Below are 27242 nucleotides of genomic sequence, written 5' to 3'. Positions count from 1 at the left end.
AACTACATGGGGCCCGCTCTGGTGAGGGCCCTCCCAGCTGTGTCACCTCATGGCAGATGGCTTCAGAACCGTTGGAATACATGCAAGAGGAAAAAGTTACCTTGCCAAAGAGGAAGGCAGAGAGACTAGAGAGTGGCCAGGCTCGTTCTTTTATATCAACCCTCACAAGAACTAACTCAGGTGTCCAGGGAGAACCATGTTAATACCTCTCCATACATCCCATGATTGGAAGGCCTCCAGTAGGCCTTGCTTCTTAGAGGACCCCACTTCCACATGATGATACTAAGGAACAAGGCTGAACCCTTGGGCCACAAGCCACACCCAAACCGTATCAGTCTACAGGAGTCACGGGAATGGACTCTCTGAATCTCTTGGTCCTCTCAGCCCTGTAATAGCAACTGGAAATGAAGCCTGTGATCAACTTATCAAACTGGTGAAGAACAGCATGTATCATGTCTTAATCCTACACTGACTTTTCCAACCTTCTTTATTGGATAGTGCCACAATTCTTTTATTTTGGAGTCATAAAACTCAGTGCACCAAAGTACAGTTTTTAAGATTGTTCACCTCTCAAGCCACATTTTTTGCACAATAGGAAAAAAAAAAACACACCTTATTTTTCCTTATGCAAAATAACTCAGTCACTTCTGGTTTAAAGCTCAGTCTTTGAGGAAATGGCTCACTCAGTTCTAGATTCTTCCCTTTCACTTGTGCAGCTTTTCTCCCTGAGCTGATAGATAAGGATCAACCAGTGGGATTAACTTCAGTTATCAGAAACTCTCCCCACATCTTCTAGCTATGTCTACTTCCTGTGTCAGGTGTGTTCACCCTACCTGTTCTGAGTTCACATGCGGTAGGATCTCTACTTTCTCTCAAACAATTTTAGTTTATTTCAGAGGATTAGACACAAAAATGGATGCTTTCCTAGACGGTTGTGGGAGATGTGCTTTGTGATTCTCTGTTCATGTCCAAAAGCTATTATGAAATGCAGCACAGAGAAGAGGTATGTTAGGCCTTTTCTTGGGACCTGTGTTTCTTTCGAATTCTCTTCCCAGTATTTATTTTCCTCTCTGTGGGAAAAATACCTATGTAACTGGTCACTCTACCTTAAGTTGCCATTTATGGTTTCCCTGTGTGTGCTTGGTCTTTTGCTGCTTTCTGAGATGTAGAATTCCCATTATTGTCATTGAAATTCTGGGTTAACTCCTACCTATTAGGATGACTGTTGTGAAAAAGGTAGAAGATAACAAGTGTTAGTGCTGACTTAGAGAAAAGGGAACACTTGTACACTGTTGGTAGAAATGTACATTAGTACAGCCATTATTGAAAACATTGTGGAGGTTCCTCAAAACAATTAAAAATAAAGTTATTTTATGATTTCACCTCTGGGTAGTTACCCAAAAGATTTGAAATAAGCATTATGCAGCACTATTAATAATGGCCCAGTTATGAAATCAATCTAAATGCCCATTAGATGATGAATGGATAAAAAAACACACAGGGTATATATACATTAGAAAATACTATTCATCCATAAAAAGGAAAGAAATTATGTCATTTACAACAATGGGGATGGGATTGGAGAACATTGTGTTAAGTGAAATTAGTCAGGCCAAGAAATACAAACATTGTGTGTTCTCATGTATAGATGGAATTCAAAACAGTAAACTCACAGAAATAGAGAATAGAGTGGTAATTACCAGAGGCAGGAGACAGAGAAACTTGGGAGATTATGGTCAAAGACTACAAAACTTCAGTTAGAAAGAAAAAATAAGTATAATGATGCACACCTGTAATCCCAGGAATTTTGGAGGCCAAGGCAGGAGGATTGCAAGTTTGAGGCCAGCCTCAGCAACTTAAAAATACCCTATCTCAAAATAAAAACAGATCAAAACAAAATTAAAAACGAAGGTCGGGAATGTATTTTAGTGGTAGAGCACCACTGGGTTCAATCCTTAGTACCAAAAGAAGAAGAAAAATCTTTTTTTTTTTTTTTTTAACATTTATTGTATAGCATTATTAATACAATTAATAGTGTATAGTATATTGGAAAATAGTTAAGTATGTTTCAAAGTTTTCTTACCACAAAATGATGAGTATTTGAGGTGATGTGTAAATTAACTTTAATTATGCCCCATTGTATTTATAGATCATAACATTGCTTAGTACCCTGTAAATATATAACTGTAATTTTCTAGTTTATAGTAAAATTAAATTTAAAAAGAGAAACTTTTTTTCCCCCACATGATTTCTGTCTGCTGTCAGTTAGAAGACCCTGTATGGCTTTGCAAAGGCAATAGATTGAATGTCACAGGGAGAAGTACTCTCAGGAATGTGATGCTATTGCTGGAATTTTTGGTAAAAGAAATATATAAAATAATGCAGGGTTAAAGCCAGCTCAGCTTGTGTTTAAAAATCTTCTTATTAGACTTATATATATTTTCAAGTCAGGTTACAAATTAGTGTCTTTCTAGTCAAATAAATTCTTGAGCGAATAGCTTGTGCTTTCTGTATTACTTCTCTCCATGTCATTGATTATTTATCACTTATTAAAGTTAAATCATTGTATTTCAGTGTAGCTATAATTTGCATTTCTCTAACTGGTGAAGATGTTGAACATTTGTTCATATATTTGTTGACCATTCATATTTCTTCTTCCTGAAGTGTCTGTTCAATTCCTTTGCCCATTTATTGATTGTTTAGTTTTATGGTATTAAGTTTTTTGAGGTCTTTCTAAATCCTAGAGATTAATGCTCTATCTGATGTGCAGGTGGCAAAGATTTTCTCCCATTCTGTAGGTTCTCTCTTCACATTCTTGATTGTTTCCTTTTCTGTGAAGAGCTTTTGAGGTTGATATCATCCCATTCATTGGTTTTTGATTTTAATTCTTGGACTTCAGGAGTCTTGTGGAGGATGTTGGTTCCTAAGCCAACAGGATGGAAAGTTGGGCCTGAAAGAACAAACAAGGCTCGTAGTCGGAGAAAATGCCTGTTTACTGAGGAACAGCTCTGCATATTTATAGAGCCGGGGGTGGTTTGACAGTTATGACAGTTTAATGGTTGAACTGTTTGACAGTTGGCATAGGGTGCTTTCTGATTGGTGGGTAAGAATCATGTGAGCCAGCAGGGCTACTCTGATTGGTAAGTAAGGATCATGTGAACCAGCAGGGCTAGTCTGATTGGTGGGTAAGGATCATGTGAACCAGCAGGGCTCACCATTGGACAGCTCTTCTCTGGAGATGGGGAAGTTAGTCTTTGGAGCCGGGTTGACTCCTAACAGGGCCTATATTTTCTTCTAGTAGGCACAGGGTCTCTGGTCTAAGGCCTAGGTCCTTGATCTACTTACAGTTGAGTTTTGTGCTGTGTGAGAGATAAGTGTTCATTCTTCTACATCTGGCTTTCCTGTTTTCTTCAACAGCACCATTTGTTGAAGAGGCTATCTTTTCTCCAATGTATGCTTGTGGTGCCTTTGGGTTCATTTCTGTGTCTTCCATTCTGTTCCATTTGTCTTTATGTCTGTTTTGATGCCAGTACAACCATAAGAATGGGATCCTAATTAGAATCAGTTATACCCCATGTATGTATAATATGTCAAAATATTCTCTATGTCATATATACCTCCAAAGAACAAATTTTCAAAATTTTTTTTAAAAAAATGAAATCATTGTATCACATTGAAACATGCACCTCAGAGTCATGTATGGAATAACAAATGATTGTAATTATTTTTATATGACTTGAGTGGTAGGTTACTCATAAAATGCTCATCAAATACTAAATAATTCTTAAAACATTTAGGAGCTGTTTGCTGTGATAAAGGCTGTATGTTACATCATCAGTAGTAAAAAATAAATCATCACCAACTGATATTTAGGACTCTATGGAGAATCAAAGTCTACCTTCTGCTTTGTTTTGCAGTGAGTTTCACTGCACAAAAGCAATATGGTGCTGTATGTTATCATCTTCTGTTTGCCATCTCATTTTATATGAAAAGTGAGCTTTGTAAAATCAATATTGTAAGGGCACAGAACTATGCTCAGAAGTCATTACTACTTGCAGCAATTTTTCTTGATTAGTTAGGTTCATTATATTTGGAGAGATAGCTAAGTTTAAGGATTCAACAATGGTAATGGCTCACATTAAAATTAAACTTCTCATTAAAATTAATGTAGATATATTTCAAATTAAAGCAATGGACTAGTAATAATATTTTAACATTTAACAAATGTATATCAAGTTAAAGGCCCGATTCCTAAGTTTTGAATTCATTCAATCCTCACAATAATCTCACTTAGAGATAAGAATATTATTGCCATTTAATAGATGAGGAAACTGACATTGAATGAAAACAGATGTTTAGTCAGTATCCACTGGGGTATTAAATGGCACTGACATTTAGTGATAATGAATGTTCCCCTAAAGAATGCATGCCATTGTATAATAGGCCCTAAAATTCATATTGAATAATATAATATGTAAAATATGCTGTAGTACCTTTGATTTTTATTATTTTGTTATTTTTAATTAGTATAAATGAATTATCATATATACAGTTGTACTAAAATTTCTAAGTAGCCCTTTAGTAAATGTAATTTCATTAATTCTCTTAATTTTTCTGATATATATACTATTATTGAGACAAAATTCATGTTTATAACATTACATTTAATCAAAATATTTGAAGAAAATTGCTTTAGATATTTGACCTTTGATCAAAACACAGATAAATAAAATCCCAAATGACCCACTTACAGAAAATATAGAACATTGAGTGGTGATTAATTTAATATTATTTCCAATGATACCCATTCTTTATTTAAAATTCATAATTATTTCATAGCATAATTTTACAAAATATATGATCACACTCTTTATAATTCATTCAACTGAAGGTAAGAGGTTAAATACTCATGATTTTTTTTGTGTATGTGTGTGTTAATTAACCAAGGACAACTTTTTAGTTCAAACCCCCAAACAGAACATAATTTCACTATTATTTTGTATTCATGTGAACAACTGATTCTAAATAAAGTTGACAAGGTTGTTTATACTCTATTTTATCAGAGCACTACAGAAATTTTACTAATGAATTTTAAATACATTAATATACCAGGTTTACTATGCTTTAATACTGTCTCCTTAAGGATATACTCCACTGGGCTGGGGATGTGGCTCAAGCGGTAGCATGCTCGCCTGGCATACCCCCGGTGCTGGGTTCGATCCTCAGCACCACATAAAAATAAAGATGTTGTGTCCACCGAAAATTAAAAAAATAAATATTAAAAAATTCTCTCTCTCTCTTTAAAAAAAAAAAGATGTACTCCACTTTGTCCACTCTTTTATTTATCTTACATACATAAAATCTAAGAAGAAAGCGAAATATAAATATGAGTATGTATGTTTGTATGTATGTAATATTTTAAAAGAAAGAGCATGTTTATGTGTTGCTTTGTAATCATTTCATATTTTACTTCTAGATTATAACATCCCCTTTAATGACACTAGTTTCCCTTTTCTCTGATTTCATTGAACAATGGCAAGTTTCTTTTACTTCTAGAAGATACATGTGTTTATTAAAAAATAATTAAATTTTAAAAGTGTATGAGACTTTTTAAGTAGAAATTTTCTTTCAATTAATTTACTTAGTCATTGATTTCTCTCATTGCCACCAAAGTTAGAATTATAGTCTATTAAGAGATACTGGACAAGTTAAAGCCTTTAAGCTTGGGATTGGAAGAAATCCTGGAAGAAGTAAAAAGTGATTTTTGCATTAAATCAGAAGCTTCCCTTATAAGATTTTCAAGCCAACTAGCTGGCTTTCCATCTGTTTTCTACCTGTTTTAGGAGATATTTGGATAAAGGCTAAGTAACCATTGACATACACTTAGAGAATGAAAGTATTCTTGTTTATATTATCAATGAATTCCACTCTGTGTTATTTAAATAAGTATTTTTCCCATAATTGAATGCCTTCATTAAACAAAATTCATGCAATGTAGAGGTGGTGTCTCAATAGAGACGTTCCAGGACTGGATGAGAACATGGCTGCCTCAGACTTACATAGATTCTCCTGAGTTCAGATGGCCCGACAGATCTGTGCCCCCTGTGAACTGGAAGATAAAAGGAGTCAGAGATAAGAGTAGTTCCAGAAGAAAACAAAATCAAACAAACAAACAAAAACCCCAATTTCCTCAGTCTATTGCCAGTCTTCTAATTATTTATACACTGTGAAACAAAAACTTTCACAAGTATCTGTTGGAAAGCTATCATAGCAAAATAAAGCTAAATGCCAAGATGCTGGAAATGATGGCAGTGATTTCTTCTTAGGATTAACCCTGTGACATATACTTTACAGGCACTGTCTTATTTACTCCTCACATAATGATGTAATGTATTATTATCATCCTGAAATAGAGATGAGAAATCAAAGGTTATAAAGGCTCAATAACTTGCCTGAGGACCCAGCTGCTAGTAGTAAATGGTCTGATGGGCTTCAGAGCCAGCTCCATCTGACTCCCCAATTCATTCTGCTCATCCTTATGCTTCTTTTAACATTAAGCAATGGCACTTGTGGCTCCTGCCTATGGAGAAACTGGCACGAATGAAGTTTGAACCCAAAGTTTATAATAGAAAGGCAAAGAATTCTCTCACTTTAATGATGTGTAGATGCACATCATCAAATGAATATTTGAAGTTCTGAACAATATAAAACCTTACACACACACACACACACACACACATACACACACAGCACTATACAACCATACAAATATAACATAGTCTTAGTTAAGGAAAATGACCACCAAATAAAGAACATTTAACTGTAAACCATGAGTTTATGTTCTAATTTGGGAGACAATCATACAAGAAATTTTCTTTACACTTTAATGTATTCAATTTAGAGATCATGGATATGTCCTATATATTATCATGTAAATGGGTACATCCAGTTATTCACATCTTTCTGGAAATTTAGCCATTCCTAGATATGCATTAGAAGACACTCTGTTTTCTAAAGCAAATACTTTCTTTTTTCTGTTGTAATTTTAGGATGCTTTTACCTAGGATCTATTTTTTAAAAAATTTCACAATCCCAATTCTAGGTTTTGGTCTTATAAAAATACAATACACACACGTGTATATATATCCACACATGTGTATATATACATACAAACATATATATGATAGATTGGATAGATACAGATATGTATGGCTGTCTCTTACAACTTATATGTAATAAAGGCATATTTAAACAAATTAGATGTTTTTCAGCAGGAGATTGTTTAATGTATCACGTAATATCAAAAATAGTGAAATCAATATATGTGAATGGGATTTAGAAGAACCATCAAAATATTATTACATAAAAAATTGAAATTGCAAGATGATACTATATGTACAATTTGAGTCATATCTAGTTAAAAATTCCATTGTGTGTGGGGGAAGGGGGTGATCTGGGTGTATGTTCACATACTGTGCTGTAGGATGGTAAGTTATGGTGTAGACATACCAATTCTAGAACTCTTTTTGCCAAATTATTCACAAGTGGACAGGGGCTTCAAGTTGTAGGAAAACTTTCACTTTTAAGTTCTATACATCTGAGTTATTTATTTCTTGCAAAATTATCTATTATAAATTTAAAAAAATAGTTTGCATAATTTGCTTGGCACTCCTTGTTCATGAATATGACAACTCATCTTTTCAGTACAATTTGTCTTAGCTTTAAGCATAAAGTCACAGAGTTTATGGTCTGTCTTACATTCTTTTGCCCCTCTGCCTTTCCATATTTTATACTCTCTGTGGAGAATCCCTTACCTTCACTTTTCATGGTCGGGTTCCATTATGTTCCCAGATCTAATTCCAGTGCTTCTATTAACATTTTATGTGTATATTTTTTATTTATTTTCCCTCTTCCATTCTCATTTCAGATTTTTCATTTTTGTTACATCACATCCTGGTCTGCCTTGTACTAAACTAAAATATCCATATGAGCCATGCATGAAATTGAAATATCTTCATGCTTATTTCTTTCTTCTATGGTTATGTTATCATTATATTGCATTAATAGGTAAAAATTAGTAACAATTATTTTTGTGAAATGTTTGAACAGTTTCAGCTTTTCCTTATATTCTGATCTGTTGCTGAAGAGTCACCTCCAATCTATGTCAAATTGCCAGCCTTGTGGCTTGCAATCTGCTTCTCAGTTCTATATTGTAATTTATGTATTATAACTACATTGGCTGCCTATGTTCTCTAATATAAACACATTTCAAGAGGCTTAAATGAGAGATGACAGTCCAAACAAAGTATCTTAGACAGGAAGGCATTTGTAATTATTTTATAAAACGATGCCAAAATATTGTCACATACAGTATCTCATACGACAAATTCAATAAAGTCTCAGAGAAAAACACAAAACTTTATAAAGTTCCTGTGTAAATCAGTCCAGGTGGCTTCCTTTTACATTGACAGGCAGGATTATTTTCAAACGGATAGGAGAAGGGGTGGGGGGGGGAGAGAGAGAGAGAGAGAGAGAGAGAGAGAGAGAGAGAGAGAGAGAGAGAGGAACCCAAACTGATCTGCTATAGAAGTTTCCTCGGTAGTCATCCAGGAAGGGGAGTTTTGCTCTGTCACAAGTGACTAGTCCCTGATTTTGAAAGCGTGAATCATCCTCCTTTGAAACAAGAGATAAGTGGGGGAAAGAACTGTTTCAAAATTATTTTACAACTATTTCCTTTTGAGCTATGACTTCTTAAACTGGAATGTGATCCAGAATAGCTTCCCTTTGGATCCAACATTTGTCTTAAGAATTTTTATTGTCTCTCTTTTCCCTCTCCCATCTCACTTCTTCCCTCCCTCTGTTCATCAGATTTACACTGACTGGGCCAACCACTACCTAGCAAAATCAGGCCACAAGCGGCTGATCAAGGATTTGCAACAGGACATCGCAGATGGAGTACTGCTAGCAGAAATCATCCAGATCATTGGTAAGACCTACCCTCTGAGAGGAAGCATGAGAGTCTCTGCTCTCAACCCCTTTGGTAAATTACAGTTTAAGTAGAATGCATAGCGAATTGTTCCATGTGTCTTGGAGATGAATGTGGCTCTCCCCTGATTTAATTAAACATGTTTATGTGAGGATGTTTGAGAAGGACGGTTTGGCCATACTTTTCAATAGCTAGAATTGTATCTTTACATACACGGAATTGTCAGAAATGAATGCTTCATTAAGCCATATGTCTCCCATGTGTGCATTTCTTTAGCGGGAGCAACTCATACACTCTGAGATTCCTTGAAACTGTATCTTGATCCAGCAGGGACAATTGTGAAAGGTTTCATGTCAGCAGTCATTTGGCACAAGTGAAAGAATTAGCAGCAACTTCCTTCTCACTCATTTTTTTTTTCCCCTTGATTTGTGCATGTGGAATTGGTGGCTGCTAACAAGTGTGTCCTATTGTACTTGGCTTGGGAGATCGAGTAAATTTAGCAGCAACATTTTTGCTTATTTCTTTTTAAATCTATTTTTTTTTCTGTTTTACTTCATTGCTTAAGCATGTTGTCCTTTTTTCTCTCTTTCATTTTATTTCTTGGCTTTAGCAAATGAAAAAGTTGAAGATATCAATGGATGTCCTAGAAGTCAGTCTCAGATGGTAAGAATCATATTTATTCTCAATATATATGCTTATCATCATTTCCAGAATTAACTACATTTGTAAATGGGTTAGAAATTTCTTGGCATGCCCTCCTGCTTGTTGAAGAAACCATTTGATCACACTCTGTCATATGCATGAGAGTCTCTGGATTTCTATGGATACAGTTTATGCATATGATAACATGAGTACAATTAAATAACTCGGAATCCTGTATGACATATTTCCAGGTGTTTTTAGATCCTTGACTTTTGTCATTCTGATGTTCTGGATAATTTAATTCTGGTCTCTGTTCTTTATGGTTTTAAATTTCAGTTCCAGTTTTAAGTGTTACCTTTTTATCTCAACAACTATTTGTGAGAACAGTATTTGCCATGTGCATTTTAAAAATATATGAATAGTATTTATTTTGTTCATAAAGAAATCCAATGAAGCACATGGGCTGTTTGACACTATCCGAAATATTTCTGAAGCCATTGCTGTTGTAAGTTTGCTGAGCAGTGACTGGTTTTGAAATGTGATTCACAGCGTGTTCCAGAAAGCCCTCAAACTGGAGGTCTGTCTCTCCCCCAGCTATCTCTTATTTTCACCACCTAGTAAAGTTTCAAGTTTTATAATAAAATCAGACTGATAAACTGCTGGGATAAAAATCACTTTTATAATTAAATAGCCACAACTTAATTTTATAGGACAACCCAAAACACAAATGCCTTAAGTGAAGTTTTATCATGTAGATATAATCATGAATGATAGCCACACTCTACAAGATGAGGCTTCTTTTTAGCACAGAATAGACACTTAGAATGAACTTAATAAATTCTTAATTGTCAGATACTTGGAAGAATGAAAAAAAAAAAAAAAACTTGTGAACTTTTAAAATCTGCTGACCTGCATTACTTAATGTCAGAAAACTGAAATCCAAAATAATAAAAGGGATTTATTTTTAAGGAATGAGTAATTAGCTTGTCTCTTTCTCTCAAAGAAGCACTCCAAAGACCTATAAAGATGTCATGAAATCTCTCTCGCTGTTATGAAACCATCACTATAAAAGAAAGGTTCTCAATACAATATTTCAGTTTTAAGGAAATTTCCTGATCCGATTACTCTGGTCACAAACATAACTCTGAAAATTAATTGAAGTTGTTTTCTAAAGTTTTACTGAGAGCAAGCCTAGATAGAATATATTCAGACCCTACTAACTCATAGCTATGTTATGTTGGAAAAACATGTAACCTCTTTGAACCTTGACTTTCTCATCTGCAAAATAAGCTTTAATTAGAATGTGGTAATAAAATATGTATATTAACATTATTATTAATTAAGCTGAAAAAATGCAGAGTAGCATTGCCATAAACTTTATAAAGAGCACATGCATTGATTGACACCTGTTAAAATATTTTTAGGGCTTTATATTGAAAAGCTCTATAGTCCCAGAAAATCATATATTGTTTTTCAATCCTAACGTTCATTGGTTTTGCTTTTAATATTCAAACCAAAAGACGAGTTCCATACTACAAGATATTTAAATCTAGTGACTCTTACCTACTCTGCTGTCATTCCCATTTGATTCTGAATACAGAGAATCCAATAATTGAGTAAGTTTGTACTCTATGACAGAAAAAAAATCAGACTCAAAAGCTGGTGATTATAGATATAGTCCTTAGATATTTGTCTGAAGCATCTATAGCTAGAGATTCAACAAATATGTGAAAGTATTTTCATTAGTATAAGACTTTGTGAAATTTTTATATTTTTTTACTCCTTGTTAGCTCTAACATACCATGTAATTTCTAGGATGCATCCTATCTTAATAGTCAAGCTTAAAAAAGAAATAGAAAAAGAAAGACCAAAGTCTGAGATATTGCAAATGCTATGAAAAAAATGTTTTTTTCCCCCAGACAAAAATTATTAGTCAGAATCACATTAAATTTTGAATAAGAATGACTCGAATCTTCCTTTTCTTCTTATGTTTGAATTTTGAATCTGAAATTGGCATAGCCACAGTGTGTTGGTTCAGAATATAAAAGAAACAAATGCAACTTTTTGATTGAAGTATTTTTTTCTTCTGTTCTTCAGAATTTGCAGTGGTACTATGTTATTAATGAATGGAATTGCTCCACTGTGAGGGAGACAAGAAAGTAAAGAGAATTATGGTAGCATGACTAGGCTTATGAATTTCATTTCTACTCCAAACAGGATGTTGACTTTTATTGCACAACATCAGGAGGTTCTGCATTAGTAACAATGAGTTCTGTCCTTGTTCATACACCTACTTTTATCATATCTTCTTCTTTTTGTGACATTGATTGCTCTTTGTGTTTAATAACAAAAAGTAAGGTAAAACTAAGTCACTGTATTTGGTAGTCATAGATTGTCTTTAAGTTTCAAACTTGATGATATTTAATGAATCATTTTAATCTTTGATTAATATGTTTTCTTGTGAGGCATGAATGTATATTACATTAACGAATTCTCCTAACAGTTAACTAAATCACACTTAGCTAAAGTTTATCCAGCACCTAAAGTACTATGTATAGGGACACTTGAAAGAACTACATATGAAGATCAGAGGTGCAGTCTAGATAATAACAGTACTACAGTTTCACAGGCAAGAAAAAGACTGAGCAGAGAGTGAACTTAGTGTGTTCCAGATGCAGGCAGATAGATGCCCTGTGGTTTGAGTATAGTCAGAGCTGTTTGAAGGGGAGGATGAAAGCATGATGATGTTGGGCCCAAATAAGGAGTTTGCATGGTGTTCTAACTTAGTTGAGTAACCTGGAAGATTTTTGAAGCTGGGCTGTGGCATCATTTGATAAAATATATATTTTTAAATCACCCTATTCTTTCTGGGAATTTTCTGCCAAAGGGATGTGGAGGATCATCCACTTGTTTTTAAACAGGAAGTTTTAAAAGGCCCCCAAATGTTGTGGTATAAATGAGTAAGTAATTACTATTAAGTAAGGTCAGTATTGTTGTTGGAGAAAACAGCCTAAAATGTGAAGGGAGGAAGATGATACATTAATATTTTGACATGAAGAGTAAGTAGGAGGTGATTTTAGGCAATTAGACATATGTTTCTAAATGTCAGAGAAAAGCTTTGGTTGAACTCTACTGAGTACATAGTTAATAGTTAAAGCCATGGGCAAGGATGAGACCTTGCAGGAAGTCTGTGTGAAGTCAACAGTGAAAAAAGCTAAGGGTCTTATAATGAGGATAGCAACATTTATGTGGCAGACAGATATGTAGGAATCAGGAGGGAGAAAGAGCCAGAAGAATGTGAGACCATCATTAAGCAAGTGGATCACAGACATGTGTTGTTAATCCTTCGAGTAAATACAACAGTTGCAGCTATGGTACTTGCACTAGCCCAGAGAGGTAGAAAGAAGTGAGATGAGCTAAACATGACAGATGCTGTCAAATCCTACCTAGCCATATACTTGGTATGCTGGAATGAGAAAGTTAGTATTGGTAATTGTACAGGCACGGGTGATGTGAATGTGAGAATGTGATGATCTTTCTGTAGAGTGATAGTGTGTTAACAAGTAAATAAGAGATTCAGATATCTATAGAGTTATAAATAATTTTTCTAGGAGTGCCCTGTTGAAGAGAAGAAAAATTATATATAGTTCAAGAGAAAGGCTGTGTTGAGGGTAGTTTTTTTATAAGGAAGGAAGGAAGCAAGAAGAAAGCAGTAAACAGGCAGATTGGGTCCAGGGGAGTAGGGTGATAAGTGATGATGTGAAATCCTAAAGGAAATCATGGAGGAGGAAATTTCAAAGTCCACATAGGAGATCCACTATCAGGAAAGAATGGGGAGACATATTCCTTTGTGATGTGTCATAAGGGAATATGATTAGGTTAAGATGTGGGTATTTGAAATAGATTAAACAGAAATTGAAGGAGTTAAAATCAATGTGTAATGACTTCAGAATAGATACTACTAATGTATGCTCTATGTGTTTCTCTAATGGTGTCATTATAATAAAGAAAATTCAACAAGTATATTATTATATATAGTACCTAATATTAAATAAATTTACACATATATACATATATCTTACTCTTTCAAATAACATGATATAAAAGTCACATATTTAAGAAAAATATGAATTTTTACCAACTTATTATTAGTATTATTTTTATTCAATGAATCCCAGTGTCAAAGTCATGGTTATTATTTTTTTTTCTAATGATAAACTCCTACAAACTAAGTGCTGTTATTTAAAAAAAAAATAGCACTTACTTTGTAGGAGCTTATCAAACGCTATATTTACCCTTATTTGAAGATGAAGCTGCTAATACAGATGACACCTGTTGAGTAATTTCTAGGTGGGTGGTATCAGGATTCAAAATATATGCTGCATGCCATAACTTTGATGCACTTAGATGAGGAAATAAATTAGTAAACTATTAATACCAGGAATGTCTGGAATGGCCTGCAGATTAAAAATAGAGAAAAAAATGCCCAACATTTATTTGAAATGCAGAGGCACAAGTGCAAGATTCTTAGACAAAAATGTGAGACATGTAAGAGAAAGGTTGTTTTGAAAACAAGTTTTTATTTATTTTAAAATAGACCATTATATTTAAGGACCCATACAAATGTGCAGGGGAATTAGGACATTCGATTGTGTGAAATGAAATTGTTGTGTGAAATGGTTGCAAAGACTTAGATTAAACCGCACAACTAAGGATCTAGCAAAGGCACTGGCTCACAGCTTGCCCTTCCTTTGTCTTCACCCTAGTAGCCCAAGTGTTTATCAGCCATGACCTTCCACCTTATTTTTGATCATGTCATATATGTTATTGTATGAAATTTGCTGATTGTGAGGATCTTTGGAACAGCCATTCATCATACTCTTTTCATTCCTAGAAGAGAGAAAAGTACATTCCAGTCTTCCCTCCCTGTCTCATTTTGTGTACCACAGGATTATGGCTTCAGAATAAATACTGTTACAGGTTTTACAGACATCTTTATTCCATTTCTATAGTTAGGATTATCTGGAAGGTGAAACTCTTCTTGATAGTAAGTGTCCCATACTTTTATCAGTATTTTTTCCTTCACACTCTTACCAGCCACTGCTTGTAATTCTTGCTCCTTCAAAGGATTATTTTAGGAAAGAAAAGAAGATGAGGTTTTTAACCACACAGGGATGAGATAAAAATTGGAATGCTCTTAGAAGTTTAATAAAATCTTATAAATGGCACACTGAAGGATTCTGGCCTTATGACTCACAGGAATAGAATACTGCCAAGGTTAGTCCATTCACGTGATCCCCTGCCATTTTTTAAGCAGTTCCATGGCTAGAAAAAGAATACCTCATAAAGACTAGTGTTTTGCTACAAGTGTAATAACTCTAAAGGAATTTTAAATGAAAATTACTACTTTGCAGTTTCCTTAACAATTTCGTTATTTTCACAGAGGCTCAAAATTCGGAAGAATGCATAAAACTACTAGTTTTAGAGACCAATAATTTAATTTGTAAGAATATTCCCCTGATGATTTTTAAAACTGTGTCCCTAGAAATTGCTCTGTATAAAGTTCAAATGAAGTAACTGAAATTCTATGGAGGTCTTGAGGAGCAGTATACTGTGTTGAAAGGACAATGGTCACTGGAGTTCTAATTATGACTTTGTGACCCAGGACAAGGAATTCAGCAATGCTTATTAGGGCCTCTGCTCATTTCTGCAGTGATGAAACTGGAATGACTAGCACAGCCCATTGACATTCTAATCTGCTATGTTGGTTTTAAAAAATACCAAAGTTCATGATTTTCTCTTCAATATTTTATTTTATAACATATTAGAGTTTGCCATCTTTACAGATTTTAAAACTGCTTTCATTGTAAGTTTAGAAAGTTATTTTGCTAAAAATGTTTTGTTTGGTTTACAAAAAAATGTATAGCATAGAAATTGTCTTACTGTGTGTAAGAATTATTTGGTCTGCCACTTAGAAATTAAATAATAGTTTAAAACACAGCAGTTCTTTGTTGCATTAACTTTATGTTATAAAATAAATAGTTTAAGTATTCATGCAAGAATATATGTCTATTTGAATTGGTTTCTGTCATTAATAGTTTCGATAGAAATTGGAATTAAATAATTTAATTTGGTTTGGGTTCCAGTTTTTTCATTTCTTTTTTTTTTTTTTTTTTGGAGACTGATGTAAGTTTTAAAATTTTGTTGGGAAAATTTATAAGGTTTTAAGTACATATATGTAACCATTGTAAAATATAATTAAAATTTTTACTACATATTTGAATATTGATCACATTTTTATCTTTTTTTCACTTAAAATGCTAAAAAATACTTTCTGCTCATAGACACAGAAACATTCCCAGCCACTAGGCTTGCCACAGCTGTTAGGTCATCAGAGACCCCAATCTCAGACACTGCTCTCCATTCTCTGTCAATGCTCTCCACATGTATCGACATGCATCCACCATTATAATATAATTCAGAATAGTTTCATCAATTTAAAAATCCTGTGTGCTCTAGCTATTCATCCTTCCTAGTTACTCTCTCTATAGTTTTGTCCTTTTTAGAGTGATAGATATTTAGAGTCATATAGTATGTGGCCTTTTCAGATTAGAATCTTTCACTTAGTAATATGCCTTTAATTTCCCTCCTTGTTTTTTTCATAGCTTGAAAGCTCATTTTGTTTCAGTGCTGAATACTAATTCACTGTCTTAATGTACCACAGATTACTTATCTTTTCACCATCTAAAGGACTTCTTAGTTAATTCCAAGTCTTAGTAGTTCTGAAGAAAGTTGATATTAACATCCATGTGCAGATTTTTGTATGAACGTAAGCTTTTAACTTCTTTGTTTAATCTGAAGGAATGCAATTGCTGGATTGAATGTAAATGTTTGTTTAGTGTATTAAGAAACCACAAAACTATCTTTCATATGACTATACAATTTTGCATTTCCATCAGCAATGAACAAGAGTTCTCTCATTCTACACATTCTGGTCAGCACTGGGTGTTGTAATAGTTCTGGATTTTGGTCTTTCTAATACATGTACAATGGTTTTAATTTGAAATTTCCTGATGACACATTATATGGAACATCTTTTCATGTGCTTATTTGTCATTAGTATATCTTCTTCAGGGAGGCATTTCTTCGGGTCTTTGGCTCCAGTTTTTAATCACTCTGTTTTCTCCTTGTTGCATTTTCAGAGTTCTTTACATATTTTGGATAGCAAATCTTTTGAAAACATTTTTTTCCCCATTCTGTGGCTTATTTCCTAAACATTGCCTTTTCACAGAGCTTTAGTTTTTTTAGTTTAGATGAAGTCTGGCTTATTATTAATTTCTCCGATATGGCTTTCGTGTTGTATCTTAAAAGCCAACGTGATTTAGATTTCCCACATGTGTCATCTCACAGACATTTTATGTTTTTGTGCTTTATATTTAGACTTATGATCCATTTTTAATTAATATTTTGAGAAAGGTCTGTGTCTATATATTTAAATGGTATATGGTGGTCTAGTTATTTAGCACCACTTGTTAAAAATGTTATCTTTGCTCCATTGTATTGCCTTTGCTTCTTTGTGAAGCATCAGTTGAATATACTTACGGGGGTCTGTTTCTGGCTCTCTTTTCTGATCCATTGATCTATCTGTCCATTCTTCTGCCTTGTTTCTGTTGCTTTATAATAAGCCCTAAAATCAGGTAGTATCAGCCCCCCCAGTGTAGTGCATCTTGTTTTGTGTTCCATTAATTCTTTTACCTCTTTTACCTCTGTGTGTAAACTTTGGAATCAATTTGTCAAGTTTCACAAAATCACTTGCTAGGATTTTGGTAGAGTGTTTTCCTTTAATGTTTTGGTTCCCTCTCCTGCTTCCTCCCCTACCCCCAACCTTGTGATATAAATAAACTTTCTTCTTTAAGACCACACTTGCTTCTTCCACTTGTGTCAGGAATGTAAACTCTGATGAGGTTGGGAGAGGGTGTGGTTATGTGAGAGGAATAATATTTATATTTATAGATGCTATGGTGAAATCATCCACTTGGAAAATTTATTGCTATAGAAATTTAGCCATGTATAAATAAATATTATTTAAATCTAGAAAAGTTGTGTAACTGGTTAATAATAAAGCAGTAAGTTTCTTGTTTTCTGCAACAAACTGAAAAACAGGAACTTAATAAAAACCTGCAGAGCATATTTTCAGGTCAAAGAATACTGATAAAATTTTTATAACATTACACTTATAATACTTTATACTTACAATTTCAGCTAATTATAAAGTTTGATGTTATCTATAATTGACAACTAATATTAATATTTAACTTTCATTATTCTTTAACAAGTTAGTTAAAACCCATAGTATGATTTTGAGAAAAAAATAAATTTTATCTGATGAAATCCTTATGAATTTTTCATATCTGTACCCCCCACACACACTTCTGTTATAATGTATATGTGTTCACAAAGTGCTTTTTTCATACTAGTAATGTTATATATTATTAAATAAACTCTAAGCCCTTATCCATTTCCAGTATGGATGTGTGTGTGAACACATGGAGATATCTATATGTATACACACATAGATACACAGGAACATATATATCTGGTATGGAACTAAGCTCTTTAATCTTCACTGAGTGTTTCAAGGTTGTGAACTGAAGATTTTCCATATCACAGTTGAGGAAGCTGAGGCTTTGGGATAGGAAACATCTCTCAGTTTCTTACAATGTGTGCATTACAGTACCAGGATGCAAAACTGATTTGTTTGACTTCAAAACTTTTAATAATTGTACTATAATGCCTAACAAATACAAATAATTGTACTATAATGCTTATTCTGTTTGTCAAGTCACAGACCAGTTAAAAAATAAGATAAAAAGAAAACAAGAGCCAAGGAAATCACCATTTCCTCCCCTCTCCCTGTTGGGCGACACAAACAAATTTGAGGTGGGAATGGGGGGCATGCGAGGCTTCCCAGTTCAGCCGCATGGGTCACCTGAGCAAGCTTCAGCTTCATCTTCTCTCAGAAGAATTAACAACACACAACCCCAGACAATGAGTCCTGGAAATGTGCATACTCACAAGGAATCTCAGCCCACCCTGGTTTGCCAACGTTTTTATATCTAGTGCTTTACTGGTAGAAAATTGTATTACTTCCTTGTGGCTGCTGCAACAAATTATCACCAACTTGATGGCTTAAAACAACAGATATTTAATCTTTCACAGATCTGAAGGCCAGAAGTCTAAATTCTGGATCACCAGACCAAAATCCATGTGTCATCAGGGCTGTGCTTCCTTCCGAGGCTATAGGGGAAATCCTTTCCCTGTCTTTTCTGGCATTTGGTAACTGTCAGCATTCTTTGGCATGTAGCTACACCAATCATCCTGTAATCGACAAAGATATAAAAATGCACTGCCTAGTTAAAAATAATCTGGAAGAATCTTGAAAACTTATGAAATGTGTGGAAAAAGTAGACTTTGCACTCTCTTTCTAGCTTTACCTTCAGACTACACAAATCCATCCTTACAATTAGCAAGTATTTATTAAGCACCTATTTTATGCCTGGCACTGGGTCCTAACCACCTCTCAAGTGGTAGAGAGTTTAAGCCAGGGGATATGAGTAGTTCAATCAGAATGTTTAAATTACAGAGGTAACAAGAATGGTGTGGTAAGAAGAGCAAGTTCATTGCAGACTGACAGGTTTGGGTTTGAATTCTGGCTCTACTATTTACTAATTTTGCACATTGATAAATGCCATGCTATGACTGTAAACCTCTGGTGAATGCAAAATCTAATACTAACTTGACTGGAGTGAAAGTTAAAAGGTTTTTGCGTTTAGAGTTAATAGAATGCTTGCTTAAAATTCTATATAAACAAGTTTCCTGTGCTAGGATTTTGGGTGAGGCTGAAGGGAACTGAGAGGTAACTTCCAAACAACTTTGCTTTTCTCCATTCTTGACATGCTACATTCTTTTCTTTATTTTTTTCAAACTGCAGCTTTATCATGCTATGTATTGTGTGTTTTGTGAGGTTAGAGTGTTATTATTGACTTATTAAAATCAATTAAAATAGAATTTTAAAAAATTAGAGTGCATTGCAGGATAGTATGAGTAAAAATCAATTTGTGGAGCCTTTATTATCGTTTATCAATAAATCTGTATCCTGTGTGGTCATATAAAAATTTTTATTTCCAATGCAGTACTGATCATTTTTTCCCGTTAGATCCCATTAGACCTCTGAGCTTTAAGATCAAACCCAGACCAAGCATGGGGCTTGGATGGTGCTCCTCAGTGAGCCCCACTTGTCTCTTTGGCCTCATCTCCCACCACCAGCTTTCTTCAGATTTCAAGATTCCTAACCCTGGAGCCTCTTCTGGCCTTATCTCCCTTCCCATGCAGTTTCACCAAACCAATATGAAGGCTACTAACCTTCAGAATACTTTCAGATTTGATAAGCGGTTGAAAGTTGAGAAAGAGGTGAGGTTCGACTTTTAATTTCTGGCTATTCTGACCTATGATGTTTCTCAACCAAGCTGTGTTCACATTTAGCTCCTTCCTGGGTTTACCTCATAGCACCTCTTTTTGGTGAGCCCTTCCTAAATGTGCAAGTTGGGCTTCCTTTTTATCAGCAAAACCTGCATGTTAAGATCATGGGCTCTGTGTGTCCTCCTGCATGATGATTCAGTTGTTAGATCAACACTTTTTCCGTTTGAATTGGTGTAGATAAGTCCAGGTTAGAGGAAGAGATCTTTATAGCGATTTTAGATGAGTCTAAGTTACTCTTCTTTCCTAGCCTTCTTGGCCTCTGACCAGGAGTAGGCTCTCCCTCATCCTCTAGGAGTCTGTGTTTCTCTGATCACAACATTCACCACATTAAATTGGATTTATTACAAATTTATCATGAAAAATAAGAAGTAAGGATAATTAAAAAATAGCACAAGTCACAAAAAAATTCACGTTCCAGAGACAGCTGAGGTTACAATAGGTTTTTGATCTTCTAGACGGTGTCTGTATGATTCAGGACAGCTCTCTCCAGGACTTGAAAGAAATCCTAATTAGGATGCATTTCTCCTGTAGAGAAATGAGTCTTCAAGGTGTGATATTGCAACTTGGTTTATGATTACTTAACCTTTTGTATGGAAGCACTTTTTGAGTCTAAGGAGCAGCACAGTCTTTAAAATTCCAAGTCAAAGTCACCTCTGTAAGCAAACTGCAAAAGGCGAGGGTTGCCATGATTTATTCTTCAGCATCTCTGCAATCATTTTTCCTTATGGTTGCTCTGGTTGGCAGGACCTAGCTCCTCCCTCTCATGGATGTCTAACATTATCCAAATCTGACTTATCTATCAAGTCTAAATGACATGTCTGTGAAGCTTTCTCCAGATCTATAGTGAAAATAGATAGCTTCATTCTCTTAAATGCCATACAATGTTGTTTATAATTCTTCATTGAAATTTATCATATGATGCTTGGTGCTATGGTGAGTTATAAATCTATTTTGTGTCTTCAGCTGCTTTATAAACTTACAATGACTGAGACCTTGTAATTCATTTTTATATCCCTTCACCAGCCAGCAGAACTCTGCCCATAATCAGCAATCAATATTTGCTGAATGAATTAGTCATTCAATATTAAGTGTTCTGCCATAGTTTAGACTTAATCACAAAATCTAAGGTTGATGTTAATAGAATTGTTCTTATTTAGAAATAGCTTACTTAACACTGAAATGAATAAATACAAATACTTATAAAATATATTCTGTGTTTATGTCAAGTATACATGTTAACCCTCAGGTTTAAAAAAAATGAAGGTATAAATATATTGATCACTGTCTTAAGTTTTCATAAGTGAAGAAAGAAAATGTGAGACCTTCTTTAACTCAACTTGAAATCCATTTGTGATTAAGCAATTAAAAATGCTTTTATTTATTATGTTCATAAAAATCATGGTAATGTACAATTATGATATTATACAATAAGCGAAATTTCTGATTTGGAAAATGGGCTCCCATTTTTCATGGGAGTAATCGAAACTATTGGAAATAAGTCAATGCTCTCTAGAATATTTAAGGATAGTGGCTCTACTTTGAGCATAATGTAAGTGTAATAAATGTTCAGTAAATAAATAAGTGGTTTGATTAGAACATAAAATTAAGTGAAGGGACTCCAACATGCTGGCATTAATTATACAAATAGTAACTATTCAGATCTAAAAGTATGTACCAACTTCTGTTGACTCTGTTTAATTTCTTCAACCAAAAAAAAAAAAAAAACCTATACAGTAGTCCATTTTCACATTTACTTTAATAAAGCTCTACTTTTGCTTAAGGTTTCACAATAACAATAACTATTTGAATAAACTCCAAAAGCCTTAAAGGGCAATATATTTTGATACTTCTGAAAATACTGACTGAATCTAGAACCAGTGATGCTTTATTCTATTTTCATTATATCAGTGTTTTCATAGTTACCTAATTATAATTAAATTTAACATGAAACAGAGAGGGAAAGTAGGTGTTCCATTCCAAAAAAGAAAAAGAAAAAAAAAAGGAAAGTCACAAATAGAAGACAGGACTCAAAAAATTATGCTTAACTTAACAGTAGACAAGCAAGAGTTTTGGAGTGACTGTTCATAAGCTACAATGTGACTATTACCTGAGCCAAATGAAGAATGTGGTGCCTACAGAACTCAGAATAAATTTCTTTGTACTACTGCTGTACACTTTTAAAAATTACATAAATATCTCTCTTTGTATGTATATATGTATGTATATCCTTTTATATATAAATATATACACACATATATGTTTGTTTATATATATTTAATATCATGAGAATAAAGTATAAAATGCATAACTTATGTTATACCATGACACAAATAACCAAAGACAATGTATTGCTAGGTCTTAGCAGTGGGATTCCTGCATCAACATGGAAGTACACTGAAAATATATACAGTTATTTTGAAGAGCATAGATTAATGCTGTAGTTTCCAAGATTTCTGGGGAGTTGAAATCACCCAGGAAGTGAAACTGGCTCCTATATATTGGCATTTTGTTTGAACTGATAGGAATATAAATTGGGCATCTGTGGATTTTAAAGTTATGCTATTTATTCTTATGTACAACAAAGATTAAGAATCTCTGGATTAAAAATATGGGTTAGCAGGGTTAATGCAACATGTACAGTTCTTAGGCAGGTTGACATAAGGCCTAAAGCAAAAGAGGTGGGCTTTTATACCATAGCCACTAACTATTAGTATTAATGACATACATTTTGTTCTATAGGCAGTGTATCATGCTGTATGCTTTCCATGTACAATTTCACTGAATCTTCTAAGTAATGACATTTATTATCTGCATGCCATCTCATTATTTATATTGAAAGGGTCTTGTGAGACTTCCATAGGCTCTGCAGTTATGTGAATTCTTTGAAATTACTTTTTTAAGCTCAAAATATATTAGGAGCAAGTTCCTTTCATACATAGTTTCAGTATTTGTGGAATATTGGTATATCTACATGTTTTGTTAGCTCACCCAAATTTGATTAATCCTTTGACATTTCTATTTCTCAGCTGTTTGCCTGTTATCAGTGGGTTTTGGCTTTCTACTGTCATTATCAACTTTTCTTTTCCAGAATAAAGATATTTTCTTCCCTGACTTACAACAGCCAAAGATCAGAAATTGTTTTTGAATACTATCAAATTCATGTTATATTATAGAATCTGGATCAATAAAACATGGTTCCCATTTTCCAGAGACTGAAGGTCTCAAGCTTACGTCTTCATAAAATCAAAACTACCTGAACAAATAAGTAAGCATACCTATGAGAGCTTGGCATACAACTCTACATGCTCACAAACTAAATAGGGGGAGTGAGGAGGAGATCAAGAAAAGAATAACTTTGTCAAATAACCTAGTTATTTTGAAATAGTTTAAATTTGGACAAATAATTGGTTGCTTATTAAGGACTAAATTACATTAGAACTCAATTCTTTCCTTTATTTGTGTACCTAGACAAATTAAAGGGGGCTGAAAGAAGTAGTAAATGTCTTGTTCAGGTACTAGATATGGGGACATGTAAAAGTTAACCATAATTATATAGCCTGTATTTTAAATATTGTTCATTAAGTATCTAATTTAATTAAATCTTGGAGAGACTTTGCTTCTGAGCATGATTTGCTAGTTATTAGCTACTGAATATAATCTCCCCACATAAAAAGAGGCAACATAGCCATGGCAATGCTCTGGTTTTCTTTAGGGAAATGTTTTTCCAATTGTGACTTACCATCCATTAATGGACCCTGAAAGTCCATCTAGCAATTCTTAATCAACACTTAAATAGATTTAGCAGAAGCTAATATAATGTAGTAGAAAATATCACTTTGTAAGTTTCCCCAAAAGTTAAGAGGTTTGTAGTTCAAAGAACATTTGTGAGTTCATATGGAAAAAAGTAATCAAAACAATATTTATAGTAGGTCTATTTAACTGGAATATATTTAAGGATGATGTATTTAAAAACAGCAGGAATAAAAAGATCATCTCTAGAATTTATTAAAGTAAAAATAATCAGTAACTAAAGCATGATATCATATAGTTACAAATTCCACTCAAATTATTTTCAAGTATGCCTGTGGTGAGGAAACTGACTACATAAATGGAATTTAATAAGATTTCTCAAAGCCATTTCTTTATACTGTAATATATTTTGATTGTGTAAAAAATGTAGCATAATACTAACAAGTGTGATTGAATTTATAGGACTGAAATTAATCAGGGAAAAGATCTTAAAGTTATGTTTATTATACTACTATATTATTAGAAAATTCATTTAGGCCTGGGACAATATTATTGAATAAGTAAATGAGTTTTAAATAAATTAGCCTTTAGTTGATATATTAGAAACAATATTCAAATATTTATTCTCTTGCTATTACTTAGCTATCATAGTCATAATGGAGACCTGATAGAACTATTTTAGGTTGCTGGTGCTCATAATGAATGACATAGAGGAAAAAAGGTGAATGCTCCTGAGAAATAGTCTTGTAAAGAATTAGGACTGCTTTTTACTTTTCTCTATTTGGGTTTTATATGTTTTCTCTGTTATAAGGTGACTGATTCATAATGGGGTAGGGAGAGGGAGCATGGGAGGAATAGATGAACTCTAGATAGGGGAGAGGGGTGGGAGGGGAAGAGAGGGGGCAGGGAGTTAGAAATGATGGTGGAATGTGATGGACATCATTATCCAAAGTACATGTATGAAGACGTGAATTGGTGTGAACATACTTTATATACACAGATATAAAAAAGTGTGCTATAAAATTCTTTTTAAAAAATATATATACATATTTTTAGTTGTAGATGAACACAATACTTTTATTTTATTTTTTCGTGGTGCTGAGGATGGGACCCAGTGCCCCACGCATGCCAGGCAAGCACTCTATCACTGAGCCCCAGCCCCAGCCCCAGCCCCAGGGTTCTTTTCTAATTGTGGTTCATGTTGATGTAGTGCCACGTGTTTTTAAAACCCAATCTAGATATCAGTCTATTTCATATGCTGACTAAAAAGTAGACTGAAAAATGTATCTTACAAACTTAAAGGCTCTATTTATTAGTATTTTGTGGATGTCCCACCCAACTAACCTGCTCATCTACCATAAAAGTAATTCAAATTTAGGAGATAACATCCTGTTAATATTTTTCAGTAAATGGTATATTTAAGTCAGAATTTTTTCTATTTTCTACAAAAGACTTATAATTGCTATGAAATTAATAACATCAGGACTGTTATTTCAAACATTTAAAAATATTTATCCATTTTTTTCAATATTAAGTCACAATCAACACTTATTTAAAAACTTAAATGGACTTGAAGAATTAAAAGACTGCTCTGGATGGATATAGGACATGCAGTTTCATCCATTTCCTCTTCTCTTTGCTCCTCCTTTTATTTCTTATTTAATTATTTTCTAGTAGCAAAGTGAACTGAGAACAAAAAAGAGGATTTGATGTGTATTTCAACATTATAGCCTTGCTGGATATTCAGATACTAATAGGCAGATAAAATTCATTAGGCTGTATTGTTACCAGCACATTCAACTCTATTATTTTTTGCAGTAGAAAGATAGCAGTAAAACAAAGTGAATTAATATAAAAATCTTTTTTTACCTCAAAGGAAATGTGTATACCTTGGCTGTGTCCATTTTCAATCACAGGATATCTCATTGACTATTACATTAATTTTTTGCAAAATTACACTTAAAAAGGAATATGGTTTGTTCATTTTATAAGGATGGATTTCATATAAATGTATAAATTTATCTTTCCTTTTGAGTTTTTAAAGAAATGTTTTGACCTTACTATGACTCTAAGTTAAAGTGGACACTGGCAGAACGTTAAATGTCTTCATGCTTGGCCTTTGATAAGAGCTTAATAAGACAGAAGTTAATACCTTCCTAATTTATTAACTTTAAATTTCTTATTTACTTTAGAATTCCAAGATTCATAGAATAGTTTTTTTAAATGCTCACAAAGATATGGAATTTTCTAGCTTTCTGTACTTTTATGAAAGTCTTTTAGTTGTGTAACTCCATGGCCAATATTAAGATCAGCCTCTTACTTATAAAATAAGTCAGTCATTTTTTCTTCCTTTCCTTTCCCCTCACCCTAAATGGTTATCAGAGGGAAAGGGATGGTACTGAAGAATGAGAATATAACAAAATATATTATGTGAATATACAAATATTGCATAATGAATCCCATGACCTTGTGTAATTTTAATGTACCAATAATTATTTTTTTAAACAAGTATGGATATCACCCTTTTAAGATGGAAAAGTTAATACCTTTATTTACTATAGGATTATTCAGTTTTGTAGAAATATAAATACAAGTTCTGAAATAAAGATTTTCTGTGGTTTAGAATGCAAATGTGCCTCATTTCTTTCATTTTAACAACTGTTTTTCCACTTGTCTATTTTTCAATATTCTTTTGGAATCCTTAACAGTATTACTGGCTGAACTCTGTTACTACTGTCCTAACATTCTGAGACACATATGGCAATCTCATCCCATTTGGAGATTTTTCATTGACACTCATTAAAGCACAAAATCTGGCTTTATGTTAAGTAGGTGGGTTGCTACTCTACCAAAATGCCATTCTTGACCAGGCCCTTATGAATTGTTTGTAGTCGTCAAACTGGACAATGAAGGCTTTATATTCACTCTGTAATTAGCCAAAATAATTCTAGTTAAACTCTGGTAAAGAGATCTCTAGAATGAAATGAATGTAAAGTATCCATTCTTTATCTTTCTTTCTGGTTTCATTCTAACTCATGTTTTTATTCAAAAACAACCTTCTAAATTGCCTTTTTCACTGCTTTTCATGTTGCAGATTGAAAATGTTGATGTCTGCCTTAGTTTTCTAGCAGCTAGAGGAGTAAATGTTCAAGGTCTTTCTGCTGAAGGTAAGGAAAAGTACTATGTAGTCACAAGTGGCATTATTGTTATCTAAGAGTTTTTGTAATGTAAGAAATATAATCTTGGAATATATAACTCCTTCACATGCTAAAGGAAACTTATATATTTCCAAAATAACAGAAATATGAACATAATGGTAATTAAT

General features: G+C 33.5%; 1 protein-coding gene across 1 annotated transcript in view; it reads left to right on the top strand.

Moving 5' to 3' along the window:
- Nav3 (neuron navigator 3) overlaps positions 1–27242 on the top strand; it is a 339372-nt gene that overhangs the window by 91903 nt on the left and 220227 nt on the right. Inside the window, exons 2-4 of the mRNA XM_048808249.1 lie at positions 8869–8986; positions 9597–9649; positions 27012–27084. Coding sequence (XP_048664206.1) covers positions 8869–8986; positions 9597–9649; positions 27012–27084 — 244 coding nt within the window. The remainder of the gene's footprint in view (positions 1–8868; positions 8987–9596; positions 9650–27011; positions 27085–27242) is intronic.

This window comes from Marmota marmota, unplaced genomic scaffold, assembly GCF_001458135.2.
Source record: "Marmota marmota marmota unplaced genomic scaffold, marMar, whole genome shotgun sequence".
Classification (NCBI taxonomy): domain Eukaryota; kingdom Metazoa; phylum Chordata; class Mammalia; order Rodentia; family Sciuridae; genus Marmota; species Marmota marmota.
This window is presented reverse-complemented; position numbering and strand designations above follow the sequence as displayed.